Raw genomic sequence first — 25,552 nt, 5'->3', positions numbered from 1 at the left:
CTCACCCCAGTCCCACCAGCAGCCTGCGGCTGTCCTGGAGCACGTCAACTCCACAGACCACTGCTGCTGCCCTCCAAACCTCCTGCCCACCCTCATGCCTCTACAGCCAGCAGCAGGACAACCCACCCATGCATTCACAGGCGCTGTCACCTGAAAGTCCATCAGTGTGGTTATAATTTATACAGAAGACTAAAGCATTTGCTGCTGGTCACATTAAGCACACAGGCAAGGTGGGAATTACTTTTTCTCTCTCACAAAGCTTCCACGGAAGCCCTTACCTTTGGTGCCATCATCATTGGCAAGGAAAAAAGAAAAAAAAAACAAACCAAAACCTAGTGACTGAAAGAGACTCCAAGTACAAGGAGGCTGGTGTACTGAAAGACCACAGTGTGTCTGTAACACAGGCGTTGTATGGGGAAATCTATACACGAGACGTTCAGCGTCTAGAAAATGAACCTAGGAAATGTTTCCAAAGGACAGACCCAATTCCATCACTCTTGTACTACCTGCTAAAGCTTTATGAAGCACTTCTGAGAGAAGGATTTGTGGGATCAAGCCCCAGGACTCTTTATTAATTAAAGTGTTTAAATAATTGAAAGGTGCAGGCTCTTGACTCTCCTTGGCATGGCTACCTGCTCAAGCGCTGACATAAATTATGGAAAAAAATCATATGCAAGGAGGCAGAGTTATCACTGTGAAGAATTCCTAACAGATCAAATGGCTCCGTAGCACTCCGAGATGCCAGCAGCCCTAAGAAGGATGATGTGATGGGAGGAAGGTGGCAAAACCTCATCTTCAGGGAGGTTGGGATGCTCAGGAAGAGCTGTGTGGCCAAAGCAGCTGCCAAGATGCAGCGAGGATTGAGGAAAATCAGAATTGGCTGGCAATTTTTGACCACCAACAGGATAAAGATGCACATAGTGAAACATGCCAGAGAGGATCCTTTTACATGGAAAGCTACTGAAGCGAGGTAGCGCCTGAGTTGTCCCAGTCCACTTGACTCAAGCTGAGGCTGGCAGAAGATGAGGGGCCTGAGCAGTCTGCAGTGTGCAGGAACAGCTTCTGCCTTAAGGAGACAGCTTGCTGCCGCAGCCTCACAAACGCTGCTTGGGAAGCTGCCCTTGCCGGAGGTGCTCACATCCAGTCCTGCATGAATAAGAGTAACTCCTGGGCCTTTCTCCCTGGTGGAGCCTCTCTCCCTACCCCACTGCCTGATATCCAAAGGAAAATCCAGTGCAGGGAAGGAAGAGTGAAAAAGCTGGGCTTTTTTTTTTGGACATATTCTAGGTATGGCACAGCAGCAAGAGGGAACAAGATCTTCTGACATGGGCTGTCCAGCCCCACTTGGAGCACACACTGGAGGAAATCTCTTTAGTCAAGACATTCCCTAATATTTTAGAGCCTTTCAGAAGTCACAGGTGATTTTTGATGGACTTTATGACAGATCCTTTAAAGGGATCTGATTTTCAGAAGGTCCAGTGAAAAACAGCCAAGGTGAAAGGGCTTTGGGCTGAGCGCCCACCCAAGCGTTGGCCACGTCAGCGCAAGGTGCTACTAATGCAACCTCATGGCCTCTTCCACAGACACAACACACATCAGAGCAATGAAATCGACACAGTACAGAAACCTATTGTCCTGACAAAGTTTCTCCATAGGATGCCATGCAAACCTGGCCCTCATATGGTGTCAAAGCAGGAAGAAATATCAGCACAGGTAACAATCTCCTTTGAAATAATAAATACAAAAGGTGTATTCTTTTCTTAAGGGTTTTTTTCTGTAGTTTTTTTTTTTTTACTCATGACAGCATTTGTTAAAAATATTACATCTGCTTTTGAGAAGGTAATATCCTCTCCATAGAATACGGAAAAATAAACTCTACAGGACACGCAACAGATACCGCCAGTTGGCACAGAGCTGCTTTAAGAGATTAGATCCACAGACTCATCAATGCAGAGGGCTGGTTTTGCCTTCCTTGTCCCCAGACTCTTAAGCACTGTGTTGCAGGAATGGTAAAAGACAAGAATACATAAAAACAGTAAAATGTTTATTTTCTTAGAAAAAAGAAGATTCAAAATGATTGTGATCACACTCCCATTCGTGCTCAGCAAAGCCAATACTGCAAGCTTAGTCCTTGATTAAGATACCTATTAAATGAAACTCTTTTTCCTCTTAAAATACAAATTCCTGCTCCTGCATCACTTCCAGTATTTCAGTGATAACATGCTTTTAATGGATAATAATTTCTCAGCTTCTTCTCAGCAGAGAAACAAGGCCTGCCATGGCAAAAACATCCCATCTCCAAAGCTTGAAATCACCAGCGTTAATAAGCACTCCGGCCCGAATGCGGACGGACAGACAGCTTAAGGGTGTTTCTTAGATGCTTGAATGTTCACTTATGGAAGCTTTGTATAACACTACCTCATCTGATAGAAAACAGGCCAGAAGCCTTAATAAAATCAACAACGTCTTTTGGATTAACTTTAAGGATTTGCTGCGTATCTGGACACAGAAAAAAGTGAGAAGTTGCAACAAGTTTTAACTAGCAGCAACAAAAACAGTTCCTTACAAGTTCTTAGCAATATTCCTCATCTGTTCATTAAGAAACACTGTAACTGAATGGAGCATATAATGTGGAAATGATCTTCTTCTGTTATGTAGTGCTGTTCGCTCTAGAAGACTTCCAAAAGGTCTCGACTGGGTTGTAATCTATTTACACAGTAGTATTCCTGGTGCGAGTGGCAGAATTGGCACTATGTGACATCTTCCTCTTCTGAACAATAATCACGACCCTGTAAGGAGAAAAGCCAGATAGTTTGTAAATGACTACTTGAAGACAGGAATACCATCAGGCAAGGGAGCACTTACTAATAATACGTATCAGTTCTCTAAACTTAGAAGCCTTAAGTTCAGAGCTGGGTAGAAACCTTAAAAATAGGGAACAGAATTTGCACAGCTCCTCCAACAATTTCCGGAAGGTTTGCACGAAACCAGGATAGGAGACTCGTCCCTTTCTGTCACTATCAATCTCATAAATCTCATCCCCTATACTGAATTCCAGGGGGAGTCCAATGCACTGATTTACAAAACTATTTTATGTAAAGATAAACCTTGATGGACAAAACCCTACAGATCTGCTGTGAAAACATAAATCTCCAAGGCAAAAAGCAACGAAGCACGTAATCCTACGAGCAATGCAAAGCAGCTGCTGTGAACAAGAACCTCATCTGATAACCTCACCAAGAGTATACGCAAGAGCAAAAGATGCTGTTTGTATCGAAACTGCACTTGCACAACATGGACTTCTCACAGAGCAGGCATGTCACGCCTGCCGTCCCATCCCGAACACAAGGCTTGCAGCCGCATCTATCTAGGTGTTGCCCTCGGGAAGGTCTGGAGAAGGGATGTCCCGTCCCTCACTTGCTGTTTCTTGCAAAGCAGCAAGAAGAGGACCTGACAGGACCCACTATCCTTGTTTCTCCACACAGAAACACCTGGAGCTGAGCTTTTCAACACACAAGCTACCCACGATATCCTGCATAAAACAAGCATCTCAAATGCAGTACCAAAAACCTAAATGTCCAGGCTATCTCCCACTGTTCCCGTGTGCCAGGTGCATCACCCAAGCACTTGCATGGAAAATCCCAGCAGCTGTGCAAAGGGCTGGTGAAGGAGAAACACAAGAGTCTCAGACCTGCAATAAAGTGTAAAACCTTGACAACACCCTGTAAGCAGAAGAGCTGAACTCAGCATGGTAAAATGGGTGAAGCTCTACTCAGTCAAGGAGGGGCACCCAGTTGCCCCACAAATCAAAACTGGTCACTGTCCTGCCTGGAAAGGGTGGGGTGGGGTGTGGGGCCAGAGAAAAAAGTAAAAAAAGAAAAGGGAGAGATGTTTCTTGATGGAGCGATCGGTTTATTTGGGATGCACAGCTAGGGTACACATTGGGAACAAAGGCTCCAAAATGTCTCTGCAATTAAAATCCCACTGACGATGCCGGGATTGCAGAGCTCACTTTGCTGGAGGGTCCACACCCAGGAATGTGTGCTGCTTTAACAGCTCTCTGTGGCCCAATACTATTAGGAAAAAGGCTTTCTTAGTATGTTAAAAAAATAAACAAACCAAAAGTCTTATCAGCCCTAATTTCAATTCAGCAATCCCTGACCCAGAAAGAAAGAAAAAAAATACATTTTTTAGAGTAAAAGATTCTACTCAGAAAGAAGGAATGCTGAAATACTTCACAGCAAAGCCCAAATCCATCGGTTTTCTTCATGCCAGGGACCACAATACATCTGGACAAACCCACGAAACCAAACTGCTGGTGATGAAAGCTTTGTCCGACATGCTTCAGAGCTGCGAGAGCCACCAGTACTGAATGATGACCGAGGCTCAGAGCATTTCCACGAGTCTCATTCACCCCGGTTCTCCCGGTCCCCCAGCCCCCTGACCAAGGCAGAGCCCCACGGCCCATCACTGCCCACCGCACTCTGCACCAGTGGCCATCGGTGCTATTAAAGGCTCGAACGGACCCAAATGTGGAAGCGGGCCATCTTGCCTTTCTTCCCGCCCGTTCTTCCTGCCGTTCAGCTTCTGGGTTTGCTCTCTGGCAACCAAGTGCATCGCTCCTCAAAAAGATACCAAGAAACCGCTTAAAAAGCAACGTGCTGAAAAAGTCCTTTCCATGGCATGGAAATACTGCCGCTCCCCGCGGGCTGCTGCCGCTGGACACTTTATTTCCATCTTCACGCCGGTGGCGATGGAGACACATCGGTGTCTCAGGGGTGGCCTTTGAGGCCATGGCCCTCCGTCGCCGGTGGGCAGCGAGCTGCCGCCATCCCAAGCTTCCCACCACCCCGCTCCCCCCCGCGAGCACGCGTGGGCGGCAGCAGCGGGGAGGAGGGTGGGACTGCCTGCAAGGCCACAGAGCCCACCTACGCCTTGCTGCAGCCTGGCGCACGCTCCTCCGCCCGCCCGGCCTGGCACAGCCCCGCTACCCCGGCCCGCCCAGCCAGCCCGGTGCCCAAGCCGGTAACGTCTGGAGGAGCCCCGCCACCGTGGGCTCCGAGGGGAACGCTGCAGAGCTGGGTGCGCTTCAGCAGCGGCCGCCCCCGCCAGCGTGCCAGCTGGCAGGAAGGGGGAGGATGCGGCGAGGGACCGGGGTGGCGGGGGGGGAACCAAAAAAGGCTCCCGTGACCACTGAAGCCGTCACATCCACTTCCCCGCTCCACCACAGGGCCGCTGCAATGCCGGGGAAGGGGCGCGTTTGTTACACGCCAAGAATAACGTCGGAGCGAGGGCGCGGCGGGGTGGCAGCTTGCACGCAGCACTGGGGGTTTGGTTTCACTCGGGTTTTATGGCGAGTTAAAGGGGACGTTGCTTTGCTTTCCTTGGGAGAAGGAATGGACATGTCCCCCCTCTCAGCGGTGGAATGCGATACAACCTGTGGGACCCCCCCCTGCCTCTGGCAGGTTTAGCCTATTTTGTCAGGGGTGGGAATCACCCGTGACAGAAACACCCTGTTTCGCACGGACTCCTGCACCCACGCCAGGCGTCCGACACCCACCGCCCCAGCTACGCTGCAAAGATCCACAGCAACATGTGCCCGGCGTTTAACCCCAGCATGAACACAAAGCGTGGGGGGCTCAGCCCGGCAAGGTCTGAAGCATCCTGGCCCAGTACAGCAGGGTTAAGCACATACTAGTCTTTAAGCACAAGGGAAACAGCATTTAAGCCCTGGAGCAGGTGACAAACCCCCCAGATAGAGCAGCATCGTGGCTGGAAAATGAGGGGGCAGGACTGCCAGCCAGACCCTGTGCCCTGCTGCCCAGGGGAGCAGGCTCCCATCTCCAGAGGAGCCACAGGCACTGAGCAAGCAGCTAGCAACAGGAACGTACGGGCCGTCCTTTAACAGCCCTTAACAGCATAGGCTATCAAATAAGTTTTAATGGCTGAGAATGTAATGAACTCCACTAAGGAAGATGAGAATGGGAACAAGCATGTCCAAGCCCAGGTAAATCCCGCCTTTCTCCCTCACAGTTTCAAAGTCCATCTTTCAGCTTTTGTAGATGTCCACAGAAATGCCTTAACATAAGTGTATGAATTTACGGTAATTAAAAACCCAGCCTTACGCTCCTGTCCTGCTACTTGCACCCAGACCAGAAGGGCTCACTCCCCTGCTCTCTCCCCTTGCTGTGTCCAGAAAGCACCACCATCCCGATGCCCCTACCAGAGAATGCACCAGGGCTGATGATATCCTTTTAGAGGAAAACAAAAAAAAAGGAAGAAAAAAAAAAAATCACAGGAAAAGCCCTTTTCCCCATTGTTGCGGGTGACAGGCCAATAAACAAAACCCCATGCCGCCCAAATGCAGAAGCCTTCCCGGTTCAATAGGCTTTTGTGCGGCTGGCGGCCTTGCCAAGGCGAGCAGGCAGCTAAGGAGATGCTTCTTCTGCCACGGCCCCGCCGCTTGGCACCAGCATCCTCCCAGGGCGGCCCTGGCCAGGAGAGGAGGAAGAGGAGGCCTGCCGGCCCGGGAGAGGGAAATGAGCTGCACCAAGCAGCCCTTTCTTCTGCGATGGCTGAAAGAGCTTGCGGGACACAGTGGCCCCTTTCAGAGGAGATGGCCGGCGCTGGGAAATGTTAGCCTGGCTCCGCGGTGGGAACCCTTTTCATCAATCTGGTTTTGTTTACAGCGCTTGCAGAAAGGATGGGAAGAAAATGCTGAGAGGCGTCACTAAATAATTGTATACTGTGCTAATTTTTGTCCGTTTCTTATTTTGTTAGAGAAAAATCAATAGAGTCATTAAAAGCAATCTACTTTGCTAATGAGTTTTAGCCTAATAATTCTGCCCTTGCATACGTTTCAGTTAGCAACCCCCCTTATTTCTAACGGCACTCTTTAGATACGATACAAGGAGCTGCATTGTGCCTTCCCCTGCATTTCATGCCCAGTTTTACTAACAAGGGGATGGAGCGAGTTGCCGCCGGGCATCTCTCCCGTGGCCTCCAGCAACACACTGGTAACCTCCAACCCAGCTCCCAGTGGCCAGGTGTGTGGATCAACAGAGAAACTCCTGCAAATCCACCCTGACACCTGCCCCGGTGTTCAAGACCAAGTTACCTCTCGACCTAAAGCGACATCCCCTGCCACAGCAGAAACACAATGCCCCGGGCTCAGGGTATCCACCAGCCGCATGAGAGTTCATAGCCAGACATTGCTATGACAATTTTTAATCTCATTTTTTCCATAAGCATGTTTGCATTGTGATTATTTTTTATAAGCCACTGTAGCCATGTAGGAAAAAGCTTGTGATGATGGCAGCGGTGATGATACCCTCTGGTACAGCTTACCTGGATTGTTTTGATGGGGTTTTCTTAAACCACAAAGCCAGAGATGCTTCTCTTCTGGGGGTACAATGCCCAGACATAATCCTAGAAATTGCTTGTCAGCTGTTCAGTTATACCTCAGCCTTGGTGTTTTTTCCTACAGTGAGACAGCTGCCTGCACACTGTGCCACAGCCTACAGTAATAACATATACTTAAAGGAGGTAATTTCTGATGGTTTTTTACTGCTCCATACGTAGGGTTCAGAGAAAGCAGTCATTTCTCAGATTTTCCATGACAGCCATCATCAAATGTTTTTGCTAGCAAACACTAAATGGGGTAAATTGTCCACATTCAACACTTTTTATGTCATAGCTTTTAATTTTGCTTCTATTTGATATTATCATGCAAGAAGGCCCCCTCAAGTCTAGTCTTGAGCCTGCAAAAACTGTGCTCAGGATTAACTCCCTGCTCTGAGCCATCCTGTTCAATTAATGAAATTTCTTCTTGGGGCATGAAGTGGAGTTTGCATGTGGTCCTGCACTATCAGGGTCCAAAAAAATTTGAGATGCAGGAAGGAAAAGAACCCAAAGGCTGGAGAATTTTTAGGAGAGACATGGTAATTCTTCTGCTGTGTTTCACAGCGACTCTTTGTGAATCCGTATGCAATATGTGACTAAATTAGCCCTTGCACTATTTGATTAGAGAGAACCAGATAACTTATTTGCCTGAATACCAATACGCATGACCTAATTTTGCTACAGTTTCTGACTGCAGCCAGCAGAACACACCAGGTGTCACACAGACAGGGATGCTCTTACCAGGACAAATTTCTATCTTCTTATTCTGAGATGGTATTTCAAAACCAGATTTATCACACCGTGATGAGTGAGCGACTTTCCCTGTCCTGGCTGCAGCTAGTGGGGCTCATTTCTCTTCTTCTGGGTATCATGCAGCAGTTCTCAGATTATCCAGTGGCTGCTGCATTCGCTTTAGAAGGGATGTGTCAGTTGCTCTCTGCTTCCTTCTTGGGTTTTCCAAAGTCATATTTCTGCCTTCATCTCTCAGGTCAGGCAAATCACTTGTACCTCTGACCCGTGTCTTTCTAATTGACTCTGGGGGTCTCTCTCCTCAAGCTTACATTGCTACTATTACCTGTTGCTCTTCCTTCGCTGGAATATATTTATGTGATTTCACACAAGCCCAATTTTCAAAAAATGATGATACCGTGGTCACCAGGTGAGCTGCCTCCTTACCGCTGCCTGCTTCTGCTCCATTTGCTTCCCAAACTCTTCACACGCATATTTCCTTTTGTCTCCCAAAGCAAACCCGTGACCCTGCTCAAAAGAACTTCAGCGAGTGTGAAACCCTGAGAGGACTCTCCACAGCTGCTGGCGGATGTCAGGAGCATTTCTGAGCCAGCTTTGGCCCCAGCCCTCGGGCCTCATGCTGCTCACAGGTGCCTTGGTCCTTCCCTTTCCTCCTCTCTCCCAGTGTGGTGCTCATCCAGCCCTGGTGGTGTGCCGAAGCTGTGCTCACCCTCTGCCACTGCACCAGCATCCCATCATCTGAAAACCACCCCACAGCTGCGCTGAGATTTCTTCAACCTTTTAAGCACCTGGTTCCTATCGTGTGGACCCACGCTGCCGCTCGACGGCAACACTACGCCGCAGTCTGTCCTATACATATAACCACTGCCTCCTGTGCTGCCGGCTGCTTAACTCTACCCAGCTACTCCCAACCTCCCACGTAACTTTTTATCTCTGGCTTCTCATCAGGTTTTAGGGTTTTTTTTCTGCTCCAGTTCTGGTGCCCCTGAAATGACTGGGCTGACTCTAGCAGCACCAGCATCTAACCCTATGTGCGAGGCTGACTTCTACATTCTCAGTCGGTCCTACCTCAGCATTCAGTGTTGAGCTGTCATTTCGCTATTCCTTCCAACAAACCCTGTGACTGAATTACTGTGATCACACACAGCTCCATACACGCAAGTTCAGCTCTAGCTCTCCAAGCAGGGACAGACACTCGCACAGAGACATGAACAGATGTCTCCCTCTGAATGCCTCACAGTGTTTTGACACCAAATTTTGCTAGACCAGTCCCATGCTCTGGGGTTGACATTCTGTTTTTTTACCTTTGGGTGGCATTTAGAGAAGGAAGTTCAGCTTCATAGGGGCAGCCAGGAATGCAGATGCAGGCTGGGTACCAGCAGGGGCTAGACTTAAGAGAGAAATTCTCCAGACCATTTCATTAAGGCTTTTTTTGATCTCCAGGATTCATAAATACTTCACATTTTCAGGTGCTAAAACGTCTGCCTATGTTCTTTCCATTCTACACTCTGATTGCAAAAAAATTATTTTAGCTGACCTTTCCGTCTATTTAATTGTTTTGCTGAGTCCAAAACCCCATTTAGTTTTCCTCTCTAATTCGTAGCGCACACGTTAAAGTTGTTACTCATTCACATTAGGTGACCTCACACCCCTTGGGATTTCAACACAAGTTGAGGGACGTTTTGCTTCTGACTGTAGAGTTTCTGCAGACACAGCCCACAGAGTCAGTGATGAACAGCATGTCTCCATTACAAATCAAACGCAACTCATGGCAACACTTGTGAACATGTGAACTGGGCTGGATGAGCACCACACTGGGAGAGAGGAGGAAAGGGAAGGACCAAGGCACCTGTGAGCAGCATGAGGCCCAACATGTGAACACTGCAACATGTTTTGGGATCTCATCAACCACAGGCAATGCCCCCCACTTCTGCAGACTACTTCAGCTGCAACTGGTGAGCTGCTCTAGGGATGTAAGTAATTGTCCAACTGCTGTCTTCTGTTTCCCTGGAGAAGGGACCCAAACAAAACCCCTCATATTTTCCAATCTTTTTTGGCATTTGTGGTGGACACCTATAAAAACAATGTATTGTGGGCAAAGATTGATTGAAAAACCCAAAACTTCTCTTGTGAAAATTATTTCCTCAGACACAGGAGGTCCCCAGAAAAAGCAAATCCCATGTTCAGCTGCACATTAACACCTGCCAGCAGGTTGAAATGCATGGTCGCCGTCTTTCTCTCTTTGACAGATAAAACTGTGTGTTTCCTCTAAACAGGCAATCGCCTGATATAGAAGATAAAGTAGTACAAGAGCCCTGGAGAACACCTGTAAACATCTGAGAGCATGATCCAAACCACGAGGAGACACGGTCAACTGCATCTCAATGTGGCAGCTGGTGAATGAATGGTATTACTGTTCTGAAACAAATCTTGAAAACAAAAACTAACCTCAATTCATAATTAGATACAGCCATCAGATGGTCTGGTCTGTAGATAAGATAGATCTTTGGGAAATCCATTTCACTGTGGATTTTGTGTTTAACATTATGAACATGATGATGTCCAGGAAAAGCATCTAAATATTTATAGGGTGGATGCATTTATTCAAAGGAAATGTAGCTATATTATGGATATGTAGAAATTCTACTTTTAAATGCATACAGGTTACGCAAAATCTTACTCCTGTGAAATACTGGCATAGAAATATTCTCAGGAATCTACAAACTCCTCCTCACTTCTATTCTTCCCCTTTATCTAATAAAATGCTTCCATAATTCGTATTTTTTTAAAGTAGATTAACACATTTCTTGCTTTGGACAAATAAAGAGATTCACCTGCTGTAGCACTCCAACTCCTAAGATCAGGAGTGCTGGCAAAAATGGCAGAAATTCAGAGTCATCCAAGTAAAAATTTCTCTCTTACTCTGCAACCTAACACTACAACTCGAACAGAAGAGACTATTTCAGTTGGAAGGGACCTACAACCACCACCTCGTCCAACTGCCTGACCACTCCAAGGCTGACCAACAGCTGAAGCACGTTCTTAAGGGCATCGGCCAAGCGCCTCGTAAACACTGGCAGGTTTGGGGCATCGACCACCGCTCTGGGAAGCCTGTTCCAGTGCCTGGCCACCCTCCTGGTAAAGAAATGCTTCCTAATGTCCAGTTTAAACTTGGGATGACAAATTATTGCAAATTATTGCAATTGCGGAAGCAAATATTTAGTACCAAGTATTAAATAAAATAGACCGCTCCAAAACATGAAATGTAGCGAGTATATTGGTGAGTGAACATCAGCTCAAGGCATAAGCAAAGGCTGAGATCTAGGCTTGATCCAAACAGCCCATTTAATTCCTCAAGTCTCAAGTTTCCCATCTACATTGTGGTACAATTATTCACTACTATCTCACAAAGAATCTGGGATTCTCATTTGAAAGACTTGGGAAACACACAAAAGCTGCTATCGAGACAATGAGATATGCAAAGAACTAACTATTCACTTTCTTCAAAACATCTCCAGCATCGTTATTCCACTCAGCATAGCCTTGAGGCAGGGTTATCCACACATACAGATACACTATCCCTCGGAGCTGGGGGCTATTTTGAAGAGATTCAGCAAGAAATTAGCTGGGTATCCCAGATACTACCTGCATTAAGATTCCAGTTGTCTCCCACAGAGATCAAATGAAAGATCAAACCACTAAGGGCATAAAACCCCACTTTGCTCTTCTTTATCCAGTAGCTCACGTATACACTGACCGTTTGAGCTAATTTGCCATTCATTGTAGACTGCTGATGCACCCACAAAACAAAGGATTCTCTCCCGTACCTCCTGCAACCTCTTTACCTCTTTGATCATCTTTGCACATGAACTATCTAATCACCGAGCGGGGTAAGGGGGATCTTGGACCACAGCCCCTCCAAGCAGTGGAGAACGTGGAGCGCTGCAACATGCCGTGGCTGGCTGTCCTCCCCAAGGAGCTGGGAAACCAGTGTGTCTGCTCCCTGAGTGTATTTACTTTATTAGAGAGAGCATTTACTTTATCGCATCTTACCTTTTCAATTTTTTCATCGAGCATTCTGAAGAATTCTTGTTGGCTTTCAGAGATGTGCATGCTGAAAGGCAAAGGAACAGTATTAGTACCGACAGGATTTCTTCCATTTCTAAATACTGATGCTGCAGCCCTGGGTCGTAAATCTTTACCACTATGAAAAATAAATCACTTTACACTTTTGTCTACAATGGCAATTTTTTAAATATTTTTTTTTCCCACAGAAGAACTATTGCATTTAGTTCCATGTATGTGTGCTACACTTGGGACGGTAACTAGGATCCACATACATCCAGAGGAGACTATTCCCTTTTCCAAACAGACTGCAGAAACTTATTAGCCCACTACCTTTCCTTGGGCCAGTCAGAGCCCTCTCTGTGCCAAGGCAGGTTCATCTGGACTGCCAGCCTCACCACCACAAAATGAGATGCCTACAACACGAGGTTAAAGGCTCGCGCTGGACGCCCTGCGTGCCTGGCTCAGCTGGGCTCTGCACTCCACACCCAGGAACTGCTACAAGCCCAGGCTGGTCCTTGCCTCCCAGGGGGTGGTCCTGACTGCTCCCTGAGCAGATCCAGCAGATTACTCCATTAATTCTGCAGCATCAAAAGGCCTGGGGTTAGTGGTATGATTTTGCATTAGTGAAGGCAGCTGGAAAATACTCGTACGTGTTGTCTGCAAAACACTGATAGTGGCACAAGACAACAGGCCCTTCCCCAGGGGGGACCTGCAAGCTAAAAATACAGGAAGGCTGGACAGAAAGGAAAGGATGAGGATGCATGGCAGACGGTGCTTGGGGTGTGTCTGCTTGATTTACATTAGGGGGTGTGAGAGCCTCCTTCCTGAAATAAGCTATCCCTCTGGGAAGGTGAAGCTGGAGCATCCTCTGGACCTGCAGCAGGGAGGAAGGAGTGTCTGGGCCCATGGGCGCTGAAGAACGCAATGTGGGACAAAAAAAAAAAGATGCAAAAAAGGAAGGATGGGAGACTAGTGTTAGCGTTAACAGTGATGCCAAATGGTTAGAAGGACAAACAACTCTCGGACATTTTCTCTGACACTAAAAGCTGGTTTGGCTTGCCGAGTTCCCACTGCAGTCCCCTCTTCCTCAGCACGATCCTTTCAGCTGTTATGAGTTAATACCTTTCCTAAGTGCCCAACAACACGCTGCACTTCCCTACAAAGCTCAGCATTCATACTTCACTTTCTGTCAGGATGAACATATACAACGATTTGCTTATGCTGGACATAAATGAAGGCTCAGTTCAGAAGAAAAGTTCTCAGAAGTGGCATTAAAACCTAAAGCTGGTAATTCAGGAGAGAGAACAATTCACCTTTCAGTGGCTGTGGGAGTGTTTGTCCCCGCCTGTCTGTCTGTCTGTCCCTCAGGTTCCCACCTCCACCTGAGATGGGGAAAAGATGTCTGTTTTGGGCAGCCGACCCTGTCACCTGCACATTCTGGTGTCTCAGAGAGGGTCTTTAGGGCAGTACAGTCCTTTCAGGGTAGGTGAGCACTAAAAAGATATTCTTGCTTTGCAATATCATAGATTCAGTTTCTAAAAAGATGAGATATTGTAGTGACTCACCCCGACCATAATTTATAAGGAAACTAAATGGGGCGTGTTGGGGGAGGGGAAATGTGAGTATTGTGCTGCCATATACAAGAAAACTCCCACAGGAGGTCCTCAAGCCTTTGCAGGCCACGATCTTCAGAAAAGTTTGGCTGGGCAGTAAAATTGCCCTACGATTCAGAGATGCAGTACACACACACAAGTGCTGACACAGGGTGTGTTTTGAGGAGCTGAGTAAAACTTTAAAATCTGTGGCAGGGCAGGGAATGGACAGAATTAATGACTGAACAAGTCAGAAAACCACCAAATCTAAGCAGAGTTCTTGGGTATCCCTCCACAAAAAGCAACCTTCCCCCAAAAGAAATGTGGATTTAATTTTTCTTGTAAGCAGCGCATCAGAAGGCATGAGAACGCAGTTTCAGCTGTTTCATGGCAGGCCACTGAAACATATTTTGCCAAAAGATGGGATCTTTATCTCCAGTATCCGTACCAACTGAGTGGCGAATGGACTGAGAGCAGCTCTGCGGAGAAGGGGACACTGCTGGGTGACGAACGACATGAGCCAGCACTGTGCGCTCACAGCCCAGCAAACCAGCCGTGCCCTGGGTGCATCCCAGCAGCATGGCCAGCAGCCCGGGGAGGGGGTGCCCCCCCCTCTGCTCCGCTCTGGTGAGACCCCCCTGGAGCCCTGGGTCCCCAGTACCCGCCAGCCACGGAGCTGCTGGAGCGGGCCCAGAGGCAGCCGTGGGGACGGCGGGAGGGCTGGAGCCCCTCTGCTGTGGGGACGGGCTGGGAGAGCTGGGGTGGCTCAGCCTGGGGGAGGGAGGGCTCCGGGAGACCTTGCTCTGGCCTCCCGATACATTAAGGGGGCTTATAAGAAACATGCAGGTTTTTTTAGCAACCCCTGTAGTGCCAGGGCAAGGGACAACAGTGTTAAATTGAAAGAGCACTGGTTTAGACTGGATACAAGGAAGAAATTCTTTACCGTGAGGGTGGTGAGGCACTGGAGCAGGCTGCCCAGAGCAGCTGCGGATGCCCCATCCCTGGAAGTGCTCAAGGCCAGGTTGGACGGGGCTTGGAGCAACCTGGTCTAGTGACAGATGTCCCTGCCCATGGCCGGGGGTTGGAGCTAAATGATTTTCAAAAGTCCCTTCCAACCCAAACCATTCTGTGAACCTGTGATTTAAAAGGTTAAATATGGTATGAAATACTACTTCTTTCATTTTATGCTTCAGGTTGCCATTACTCCATGAGTTATGAACGTGTCTCAGTGTACTTGCTGGTCACAGATGTCAGCGGAGTGAGTTTTGAGGATGAGAAAATGGAGTAGGTGCCTGAGAGGTCAGGGCAGGGTGCAGGCATGAAGCCCCATGAAGCTATGGCAGGCACCGGGATGCAGTGTGAAGAGGAAGGACCAACCCCTTGGCCTCTGTCACAGACCCCCATAAAGCTACCGCTGGCTCCCTACATACGCTGGTTTGAGAGTCCAGGGTTCTAGGCAAAAAAACCTAACCCTTCCTACAACGGGAGGAGCCCTCACAATCTGACTTCTACAGCCCACATACTAAAACTCCCTCCATTGTAAATGAACTTCTAATTTGGTACATAGTCCATGTTTTGCTTTGAAATAACAACCGTTCTACAAGAATGGTCCTAAAAGATGGATCTAATGATTTATCTATTCATTTCTGCTCTTTCAGCTGAGTAGCCCTTTTTCTACCCAATGTCACCCCTCCTTGCAGTCAGAACTGGCATGGGGTTTAGATGATAAACCTTAAAAAACCCAAATGCACACGATAACAGGTATTTGCTGACTTGGAGCAACTCAAACACATGTAGACGCTTTACAAACAGAAATCCAGCGGTAGGCAGGGTAAACAGCAGAGGCTTGGGCAAACAGTGAAGCTTTTACCCAACAACCTAATGTTACATTCTGTAACTCTCTGAGAAGTTTCCTTATTTTTGCAGGACTGTGATAGAAACATTTACCCTCTGCCAGTGCAACGTCTTTAGGCTTTTTGGTGAATGAAGGTCAGTTCTGATTTCTGCCAGGACTTTTAAAAATCAGAGTTTGATGAGAGAACGGACCCCCTGACCCCATGCAGTTCTTTTGCCTTGGATGCACCAGAAGAGATGACCTCTCAACAGAACCAGCCCTTTTTTAGGCCAGGTTGATTAGCCTCCTGTTAGAGCATCTTAAATACATCTCTGACCCTGCTGGGAACAACCAAGCCACAGTAACGAAGTACAGCTTTGCTGAAGGGTGATTTTTACTTCCACCTCCCTACTGTGAATTTCTTTGCAATTACATCTGAAGCACTCAGGTTTTCCTTTTGAAAGGAGGCTGAATTATACTGTCAGTTGATTAGGAAATTACTAAAGTTTCCAGACTCAAAACCGTGTACAATGTACTTGGTATGCAGCAACTTTAAGTTAATAAGTGCCCTGAAGGCACGGCATAAAGAACAGCATTTCTACTATTGTTCAAAATCCAAAGCAAAGCTTTATCACTTCTTCGTTACCAACCCGATAGACAGCTCCATGTAATCTGTTATCTTCAATCCAATTAGCGATTAAAATGTAACAGTGATTTAGATAAGAAATGAGTTACTAATATCAGTAAGTAGCTCTGACACAGGAGTTAAATGTTTCACGGCACATGTAACACTGACTGATAGGCACAGATCTGCGAGCGAAGGATGGAGAAACTCTCAGCTGCATCACAACCCTCGTTTTAAGACACAGCTTTACCCTTTTAATTGGAAGAAGGTTACCATTCCTAATTCCAGGCAGTATAGCTGCTAACCTAAGCCAAGAGCCAGCAAAAACTTCCCTGGGAACTTAACCGATAGTATTTAGGAACACTAATGCATATATAATTTTGTTTATGTGTAAGTTGTATAGAAAGCTGAGAAATAACACAGTATGGTACTCCTATATGGCACAGCAAAATGCATCTCACACATTTTTTAAGTCCTGCATCTTAGCCGTGCAAAGGAGAGGATGCTGAAGGGATGCCAGCACAAGTGCTGTCCGGCTGTGGTGCTGGTCTCAGGATACCGGTGACCTTACCTATTTTATTTAAATTGGGCATGGTTTTAGGGCTGCTGGAACCACCAATTGGTTTTCGCTAAGCAGTAATTGGGAATCTCACAGATACTGCTTAATCCTGTGTTTATTTGTATTATGATTTAAAAAAAAAAAATGAAATTACACTTACTTTGCTCTGGGTTGATGTACTAATCCTGGGATCTCTTTATTAGATTTAAGTCTTACGTTTGAACTGGCACTTTTTTCCTGAAACACACAAAAACCACACAACAGAGATACCATCAGTATTTATTAAGCACACAAAACACAACAGGCATTTGTCATCATGGTGTCACACTGCTGGGTTCAGGCTCTTCTACCTGTACGACCGAATGAGAAAAGCTCATCAGAAATGAAATTATAGAGGCAACACAGTCAATGCAATGACCCCAGGTGGGCAATTTTTAAATGTCATGGGTTCGGTGGCTTGGGGGATTTCCTCTGGGCCACTGGGCAAAATCTGGCCAGGACATACAGTGAACAAACGCCACGCTGGCTAATAACTCTCCAGCGGTCCATGGAAGACAAGGTGTGCAGCTGTGGCTTGGCTTTTCATAAGAGTCCCATCAATAATAACACCACTAGGCACCTTTAACAGAGCAAGGTAAAGCACTGAAAAGGCAGAGCCCCAGAGCCACCCCAGAGCTGTACATTTGCTCAGAACAGAGGCAAGAAACTTTGGTGAAAACCGTATGCAGGAAAAAGCATACATTAAACGTGCCAGTGAGGAGAGCAGCACCGGCAGGCTTGACCTGCTCAGCCAGAAAATTGGACACAAGGGGCCCAAGGAAGCAAACCAGAATATGTTCGTAGACAAGAACACAACTATGTCCTCTGCAGAGGACCCAAGCCACTAAAAATATCTTTAAAAAGGTACTGGGAGGGAAAAGAGTTTAGTTCAGAGCCAGAAGTTCCAAGGTAATGTCTTGTCCTCATGCCAAAAGCTTCCGTTAAACCAAAGCTTAATGCACACATGCACCTACCATCTGCAAAAACCCGGAGAAGGATACGGCCCCTTCCAGACCTTCCCAGCACCACACAGTCGGGAAAGCTGCTGGTGCAGATGGGAGAGAGCTGCGTCAAATCCTACAGCTCACCCGCTCCACAAATCCCTCTCAATTTCTTAGGCTTGTCATACCCATGACAATTTAAGAAATGGAAACCCAAAAATTAGTACTTTTGTGGGTAATTTTGGTGGTTTTGTTTTGTATTATTTAGCTGTTGAAAGTCTGAATCACACAACATGGTTTTTAAGAGGGCTACTAAATCACTGAATTGAAAAAAAAAAAAAAAAGAGGCTGTCTAGCAGTTAATATTTTAATGAATAATTCTACAAGGGTTGTAAACATCAACTGCCTCAGCATATTTAACACTGTTTAATGCATATCTTCTAATCCCCCTAAACAGAAAACGGTGTCTTGCATGAAAATAACAGCAAGAGAAACAAGCCTTTCTTCCAAGCCTTAACAAACGTGTCTGTACATTTGTTACATCCTAACAGCCAGCGCCTGCCAGCAGAACAGAAGACGAAACCACTTGCTTTGAAAGCATCTTCTAATTTTAACCACGTTAACGGGATGACATGCATGTTGTGGGTGAACACGCATGTACGTAGCCATACAACTCATGTATGAGTTATACATAAACTCACGTGAGTGTCAAGCAAACACATTCAACTGTCAAACAAAATAAAAAGAGAAGGATAGTTCTCATGGGGTGGACACCAAAACCAGAAATCAGCTAAACCCCAACCTCATGCACCAGGTGAACCTTTACCCTCAAATCTGCTCCACCAGTTCGCTTGCCACAACGCAGAGTCAGAAACTGGGTATGGTCTGCACTACGCATCTGGGATGGCACATCTGGATGGTCCAGTGGTAGGCATGTTCTGCCCACCCACTGCTTCTATCTCCGCATTCTGTCACCCTGGAGGAACAGACCTTTCCCCACCAAAAAACCCACTGTGAATCCATTGCCTCAAAAGGGAAGGGCAGCCCTGATTTACAGCTCCTGCACTGGCAGCTGCGATAAATCACGGCAGTGCAACCCCAGCTCTCCACACCTCTGCCTGTGGTTTGGCGTCAGTGCAGCTCTATCAGTAGCTGGAATCAGCATAAATCCCAGCCCAAAGAAACTTCTGTCACTTAGGAACAAATAGAAGACACAAGAAAAATATGCACTGCCTTCTCCCTGTGGGTCCCAGAGTGATAGTCGGAATATTAAGTGACTCACATAGGAAGCGCGAAATAAAATTCCAGTTTACTTGACTTCAAGATCCCAAAGTTTGTTCTTTCCCTCCTATTGCTTCTCACAATTAACACAACTCAGTTACCTCTTACAATTCTTCTGTTTAAGCAAAGACTATGTTACCTTCTCCATCTGTTGCTCAGCAGGAACGAACAGAAAAAGAGGAGTTAAGAGAAAAATAAAACCCAACCAGGTCTCAAATTGGCTTGTTGCATTGTTTATAGCTATTACTTACGGCAGTGATATTTCATTACACTGACCAAAATATTTTTTAGTATTGGTTTTTATCAAAGTCAGTAACTCTTCCAAACACAGATAGAATATTTTTCCCCCATCACTTAGAAGAAAAACGGACTCATCAGAAATTAATAGTTTGCATTCTAATATCGAGCTCACAAAAAAAACCCAAATGCTTTAACGCAGTCAGATCGATCTTCCAGGTTGACTTTACTTTGGTTGAAAGGTCAATTCTTGCAGCCTAACCTCATTTCCTCCCTTATTTAACATTAAATAAGTTTCTATGCATCAACAGAACCACAACTACTTTTAGAGTCCTAATCTGTTGCAAATAGAAATTAATATGCAAAAGTTTGTTTTTAATCTAGCTTTGTTTAGAGGGATTATTTAAAGTAAATGCAGCAAATGATGCCTCACACCACAAGCTTAAAAGCAAACCCTCGAGGATTCTGTAATTTGGGTAGCGGCATTAGCTAGTCTATAGTAAAGAGGTGAATAGTGGACATTTTACTCCCCGTTATTTTTGAATTAATCATTATCAACGTAAAGCTGTCAGCCGATCAAGGTGATTTCATTTGATAGATTTGTTAATTATTGTTAATTCCTCCATAAAGGATGCACCGTGTTCAGAATTTCAGGACATTAACAGATGGCAGTGACTCTGCTGCCAGATGCTATTAACACAGCAACAGCCACTACTGCCATTATAATTAAATATCTGTCAACGTTTCCCTTGACGCTTCCCCTCTTACAAACCCATTTCTAGAGACATGTGAACTTCATTTGAAGTATTTTGCTTTTCTTCGTAAGACTGCCACAGATGGACTCAGGTAAGCTGCTAATAGTCCTTCTTCTCAACTCCCTTACCACTCACAACTTACTAGAAAAGGGCTGGGTTTTAAGAGACGCTTCTGTAAGTGCTAACACACTTTATGAAGAGGCTATGCGTTATTTTATGCATTTTTAAATTGATTAAATTGGCCAGGAAGAAATCAATTAAAGATGATAGCAGCAATTCTACTACCTAATCGAACGGCTAATTTTCATTAACTTACAGTCACATTTTGGTCTTTAATTATTTTTCCTCCCAAGTTACAATAATTAAAAAAATATACAACCAAATGGGGGAGAACTCCCCATAATTAGTAAAACTGGTGTAAGCAAAAGGGGAGTTCTTGGTTTCAAGGCTGTTTTTTGTTTCATTTGGAAAAGGCTGAAGTACCCAACTTGTAACTGTCTTGGAGCCACTGATGTTGAAGGTGGCATGCTCCCTCTAATTAGTATAATTTTTAAGATGAATTTGTCTCTATAGGTTTGCTACAGAGTAAAATATACTGAAGTTGGTAAGAAACACCAAAGATCCTCCAGATAGTGACCATGTTTTACTCAATAGTGGTAGTTTACAGCTGTTCAAATATTTATAAAATAATATTCCTGATTTATATCAAGACAATACTTTTATTCAAAGAAGCCCACAGAGCCTTTCAAAGTGCTTTCTGGAGCTGTGTGATTCATCACTAAAATCATCTGGGGGAAAAAATTAAGTATTTATTTCCTTTTTATACCATAAACCGCTCTTTAAAATAATTGTATCTGAGAAGAAGAAAACCAAATGCATCAGTTAGAAATGGCATGAAAGATGAGATGTAAAATTTGAATATACCAGCCCAGCACTTTTTACCTCCCTCAGCTATGAGGACCAGCCTCAGGTAATAATATTATACATGGATTGTCTCGATGCATCAGGGTGAACAAGGAAGAAGTACTGACCTAGGCGATTTTATTCAAGTTTCCTTGCTTGTACATAAATGACCTTTTTTTTTTTTTTTTTTTTTTTGTATTAGCTTTTGGCAGGAAGAGACCTCTTCTTTCTCTAGCTACCTGGCAACAAAACCACCTGAAAATGTTATTCAGGGTAACTTTGTAATGAAGGGGCAAATCAAGCATCGCAAAATCTCCGATGCTGGTCAAAGAACATTGTTCTTGGATGCAATTTCATCAGAGGAATCACATTATCCCTGCCATAATGTGTGTACGTGTCTATGTTGCGCGGTCCAACAGGGGGTCTTGGGCACACTGGGTGATGAGGTGGGGCACTGTATGGATCACGTACATTGGACCGTGCTAATGCAGGGAGTCCATTCCCCTCCTCCTCCAGGGATCCTATGCATGGCATGAGGGATGATGAAAATCAGGGACCCATCTGAAGATAGAGGTGGGTGCCTGCGTGGGCTGAAGTTTGGAAACCAGGCTGGAGAAGGGGCTCGGTTTGCACCCAGCGAGCACCGAACAGCATGCTCCAGATGCACACTGGCTCCAATATATATATAAGACCCTAACACCAGGGCTCAGTAATGAATTTAACCTTCATGGCACACACGCAAAGAGAGACAAAGAAATAGATGTCATGCTGAGAAGACGCCTGAGAAAGACATTAACATCAGAGGCATCAGAAAAACCTTCTACCTTTCCAAAATAATTCTTTCTTAAAAGCAATCTTCTGCCAGCAATGGTTAGAACAGCCAATATTGGAACGAACTCCCCAGTCTCTCCAGTACACCTCCCAGGTGGCTGCAGTCACGGAGGCTCCTGGAAACACAACTGTGACACCAGTCAGCGGGTGCTGGCACCTCTCCACTATTGACTCCCGTCTTGCCCCAGGGTCCTAGAAAACATTGCTTGCAGCCTACGGCTGGAGCTCGGGTTCAAGGAGCACCCTGTACCCGAGGCACCCAAGGCAACAGCAGTGTCCCGCCTGTCCGTCTGACCAAGCGCTGCTGTCCTGCCTCCTGGAGCACCTTGGTCTTCAGAATGAGGACTTCAAAACATGGTTACTGTTTGTGGATTTGAATGAAGCTTGAGGCTGTGTTTCATAATAAAATCTTAATCTTATATGGTATATTTTAATAAACATTATTACTGCATCAGGCCAAAATTTCCTCAACTAAGCATGAAGGATTTTCCCATGATTCCATAAATATCTCCATCCCTGGAGATGTCTAATAGCTGTCTGGACTCAGCCCTGGGCAGCCAGCTCTAGGTGGCCCTGCTTGAGCAAGGGATTTGTACCAGATGACCTCCAGAGGTTCCTTCCACCCTCAACCATTCTGTGATTCTGTGATAAAGCACCCCTCTTAATAAATTGGACACTGGAAAAAAAAAAAAAAGTTGAGTAGGTTTCTTAAATTTTATCCCCAAGTAACAGTGGGAGAGATGGAAGCCTGAAGAGTTCAGACCCAAATTGTGGCCATTCAGGCATGCTAAGGGAAGGCAGAAGCAGACACACTGACTGGCATTTATGTTGGAAAAAAAAAAAATATCAGATTCCGCAAACACAGCCAACATCATGCAGTGAGTCTGCACTGGCGCTGGGAGTATAACCCAGATTTGGCAGAGAAAAATCCTGTGCTTTCATCAGAGGTCCACGCTTTTCTCAGATTTGCTCCAGATGGCAGGCCTCATCCTGCAACAAAATGCTTAACAGAGCCCTTCCTTCCCAGCTATTACTGGGAAATTTTGCTGTGGCAACTCCAGCTCCTGATATGCAATATAGAAGAGCAGGATTCAGAAAAAACACACAAATATTAAAAATTACTCAAAGTGGGATAAAAACAGGTAAAAAAAAAAAAGAGAAAGGTGCAAATCCTGAGCAGCTTTCTACAGCCCACCAGAAAGGCATCCATATGCTGCAATCTGAGAAGTTAGATAATGCTGCTTTTAGTGTTTATTTACCAGTCATACATATATGCATGTATACACCTATGCATCTTGCTCAGCAAGACCTGGCTTAAAGTCAACAAGTCTTTCAATTGAGTGTGAGGTGGCTTTCAGCCAGGCCTTCAAAACACAAAGGAGAAATGCTTGTTGTGTCTGTACAAAATAAATATAACCTACGCGGAGATCGGATAATCCACTCAGGAAGCCAACACAGAAATTCAGGGCAACTGCAAATGAGAAGAATGAAATGACACTACAAAACAGCACGGATTACAAGGAAACTGGGTGCGTTTGGAGACCAAGAGAAAAAGAAAATGGGTACTAGCTGGGAACACGCTACAAACTCTGAGAGTGGTTTACATGGAGCCTAATTTACTCTTCCAAGGGACGAAGCAATTCAACTCCTTGCAGAGCATGGCACTGGCTGGAGGCAGGGCAACAAACCTGCTCTCTCTGCAGGTTTGGTCCTATTTCAGTTCTTGCCCCACTGGCTCTTAAATATTGAGCTCCTGCTCCCAGGACATCTAATCTGAGGTTACTTGCTTTCTGTTCAGGTTGTCACCTGCCCTTCTTCCCCCCCCGCCCCTTGGATCAGTTGTTTGCTTATTTGGCTGAAACTGGTGCAGTGACTAATTTGTAGTTGCTTTTTAAAATGCCTTTAGGATGTTAAAACTGACGCAGGGGTGTGGAGATCATTAGAAGAACATCTAACATGGCTGTTACACCCAACTCAAGCTGCAGGATCTCAAAAGAATCTGGAAAATTCAACCAGAGGTGTAAAGTTTGTGTGTGTGTGTGGGGGGGACACATGACACAGGGTGGGGGAAAAAGGGAAAAGGAAGGAAGCACATCCCTCTGGAGAGAGTCGCAGGACTTCTGCAGTATCTAAATATAGTTCACTCTCAGCCAAAGTTACTGGTCTTTGAGCTTTGACAGAGAACATCATTACAGAGCAGGGAGAATAAATGATGGGCATCTCCCTCCACTAAAGGGTTTTCAAAGGGCATCAATATTTACTAAATCTAATAGCTACAAATTTAAAAATGTCCCCATCAGCTTTTCAACTCCTTCTCCCTCCCAGTCAATATTGGACAGTCTGGACTAATTGGTTACAGTACTTCCAATTAATTCTGTTGAATAACCAAATACCAGGAAGGCTGTAGATAAACTATAATGTAGACATGGAGCAGCTGGCATGAAGACAGGAAATTAAGGCAGGTAAACAGATGAAATCACCAATGAGGGGCGTAAATGATAAATAAGTATGCCCAAATAAACCCTCCGGGGCAACTCTTACGTGCACCTTGCCACCCTGTTCCCCTGCACAGCTCTGCAGTTTTATCACCCCGCACATCTGAATCCTCTCGATATGGCTTGTGACACCAAGGTCCATAAAAATAAAAATCTGTGCTTCTATCTGAAAGTTCCTTTCTGTAGATAGACTGATAAACGTCGAGGTGTCCCCTACAGAAAATGAGGGGTGTGATCACTAGAAAAACACTCCTGTTAGGAAATACGAGCGTTACACTGCCCTAAACATCAGGGTTTTATGGTTCCTTCATCCTCTGTGGTACTCCAAAAGGTCAGCCAGGGTGAGAAAATGAATGTTACAGACATAAATAAAGTCAAACCCCCTGTACCCATAGCGCTGCACAAAGTTTCATTTCAAACAGGAAATTATCTTGCTCCTTCAGCAGAGGTCTTCCTCACCCATGTAATAAACCTCTGGGTTTCACAGAGAACAGGAACAAGAGCAGGAAGCAGAGGAAGGGACACGGCTGCAGGATTTCCAGCGGGAAGCAACTTGCAAAATGAAACCGAGGAACATCCATCCCCTCTACGAACAACTTTGCAAGAGGCTGCAAACTGTCCTTCACAGTTATATACACTAGAAATTAAGGTGACAAGGGATTGCTTTAGAGAATACTTTCTGACATCAAAAATATCCAGAAATACTGCAAATAAAATGCCATAGACAGAAAGAAGACCTGCTCTCCAACTCTCATTAACATACCAGATCTTTAATGGCTTTGGTACATCAGAGGGGTTGAAAATTTTATCTAACAAATAAAAAATAGATGGATAAAAGTAAAAACCTGCATTATTGACAACTTACAGGACTAGACTGACTCCTGAGGAAGCTGCAGAGGCTTTAGGGCACTTGGTAACAAAAAGCAGAACTAACCTTGCTCTCTGACAGGTAGGTCACTCATCTGGACTGTACAGTCACCCTGGATAACAAAACCTAGCTCAAAAATTAACTTTCTACTTATTAAGCCTGTGTCATCAATTATTCTCTCTCAATCAGCAAGCTTTTACCAAAAATACAGTTATTTATAGTAAATGTATATTACTCATGCTCTCAGTTCTTCCTGCGTGTCTCCTGAAGGCAGTTTTCCACCAAGTATAATGACATGGGAAGAGATGGCATTAAGCACGGAACAACAGTATTGTGTGAAGTCTGTACAACATTTAGAGCCAGGAATAAATGG

The 25,552-nt window shown here is 45.5% G+C and overlaps 1 protein-coding gene across 4 annotated transcripts in view; it reads right to left on the bottom strand.

The window, feature by feature from the left end:
* Nucleotides 1-2,023: 2,023 nt before the first annotated feature.
* The window catches only part of LOC308071741 (uncharacterized protein C1orf21), a 125,061-nt gene continuing 101,532 nt past the window's right edge, over nt 2,024-25,552 (bottom strand). For all 4 annotated transcript variants that reach the window (XM_080407627.1, XM_080407629.1, XM_080407628.1 and 1 more), the window contains exons 4-6: nt 16,990-17,066; nt 12,205-12,265; nt 2,024-2,789 (exon numbers count right to left, since the gene is read on the bottom strand). In XM_080407627.1, the coding sequence (XP_080263753.1) occupies nt 2,751-2,789; nt 12,205-12,265; nt 16,990-17,066 (177 nt within the window). In that variant the 3' untranslated portion in view covers nt 2,024-2,750. The remainder of the gene's footprint in view (nt 2,790-12,204; nt 12,266-16,989; nt 17,067-25,552) is intronic.

Source organism: Falco punctatus, assembly GCF_963210335.1.
Source record: "Falco punctatus genome assembly, chromosome: 11".
In the NCBI taxonomy this organism is placed as follows: domain Eukaryota; kingdom Metazoa; phylum Chordata; class Aves; order Falconiformes; family Falconidae; genus Falco; species Falco punctatus.
Note: the sequence above shows the minus strand (reverse complement) of the source record. Positions and strands in the feature narration are given on the sequence as shown.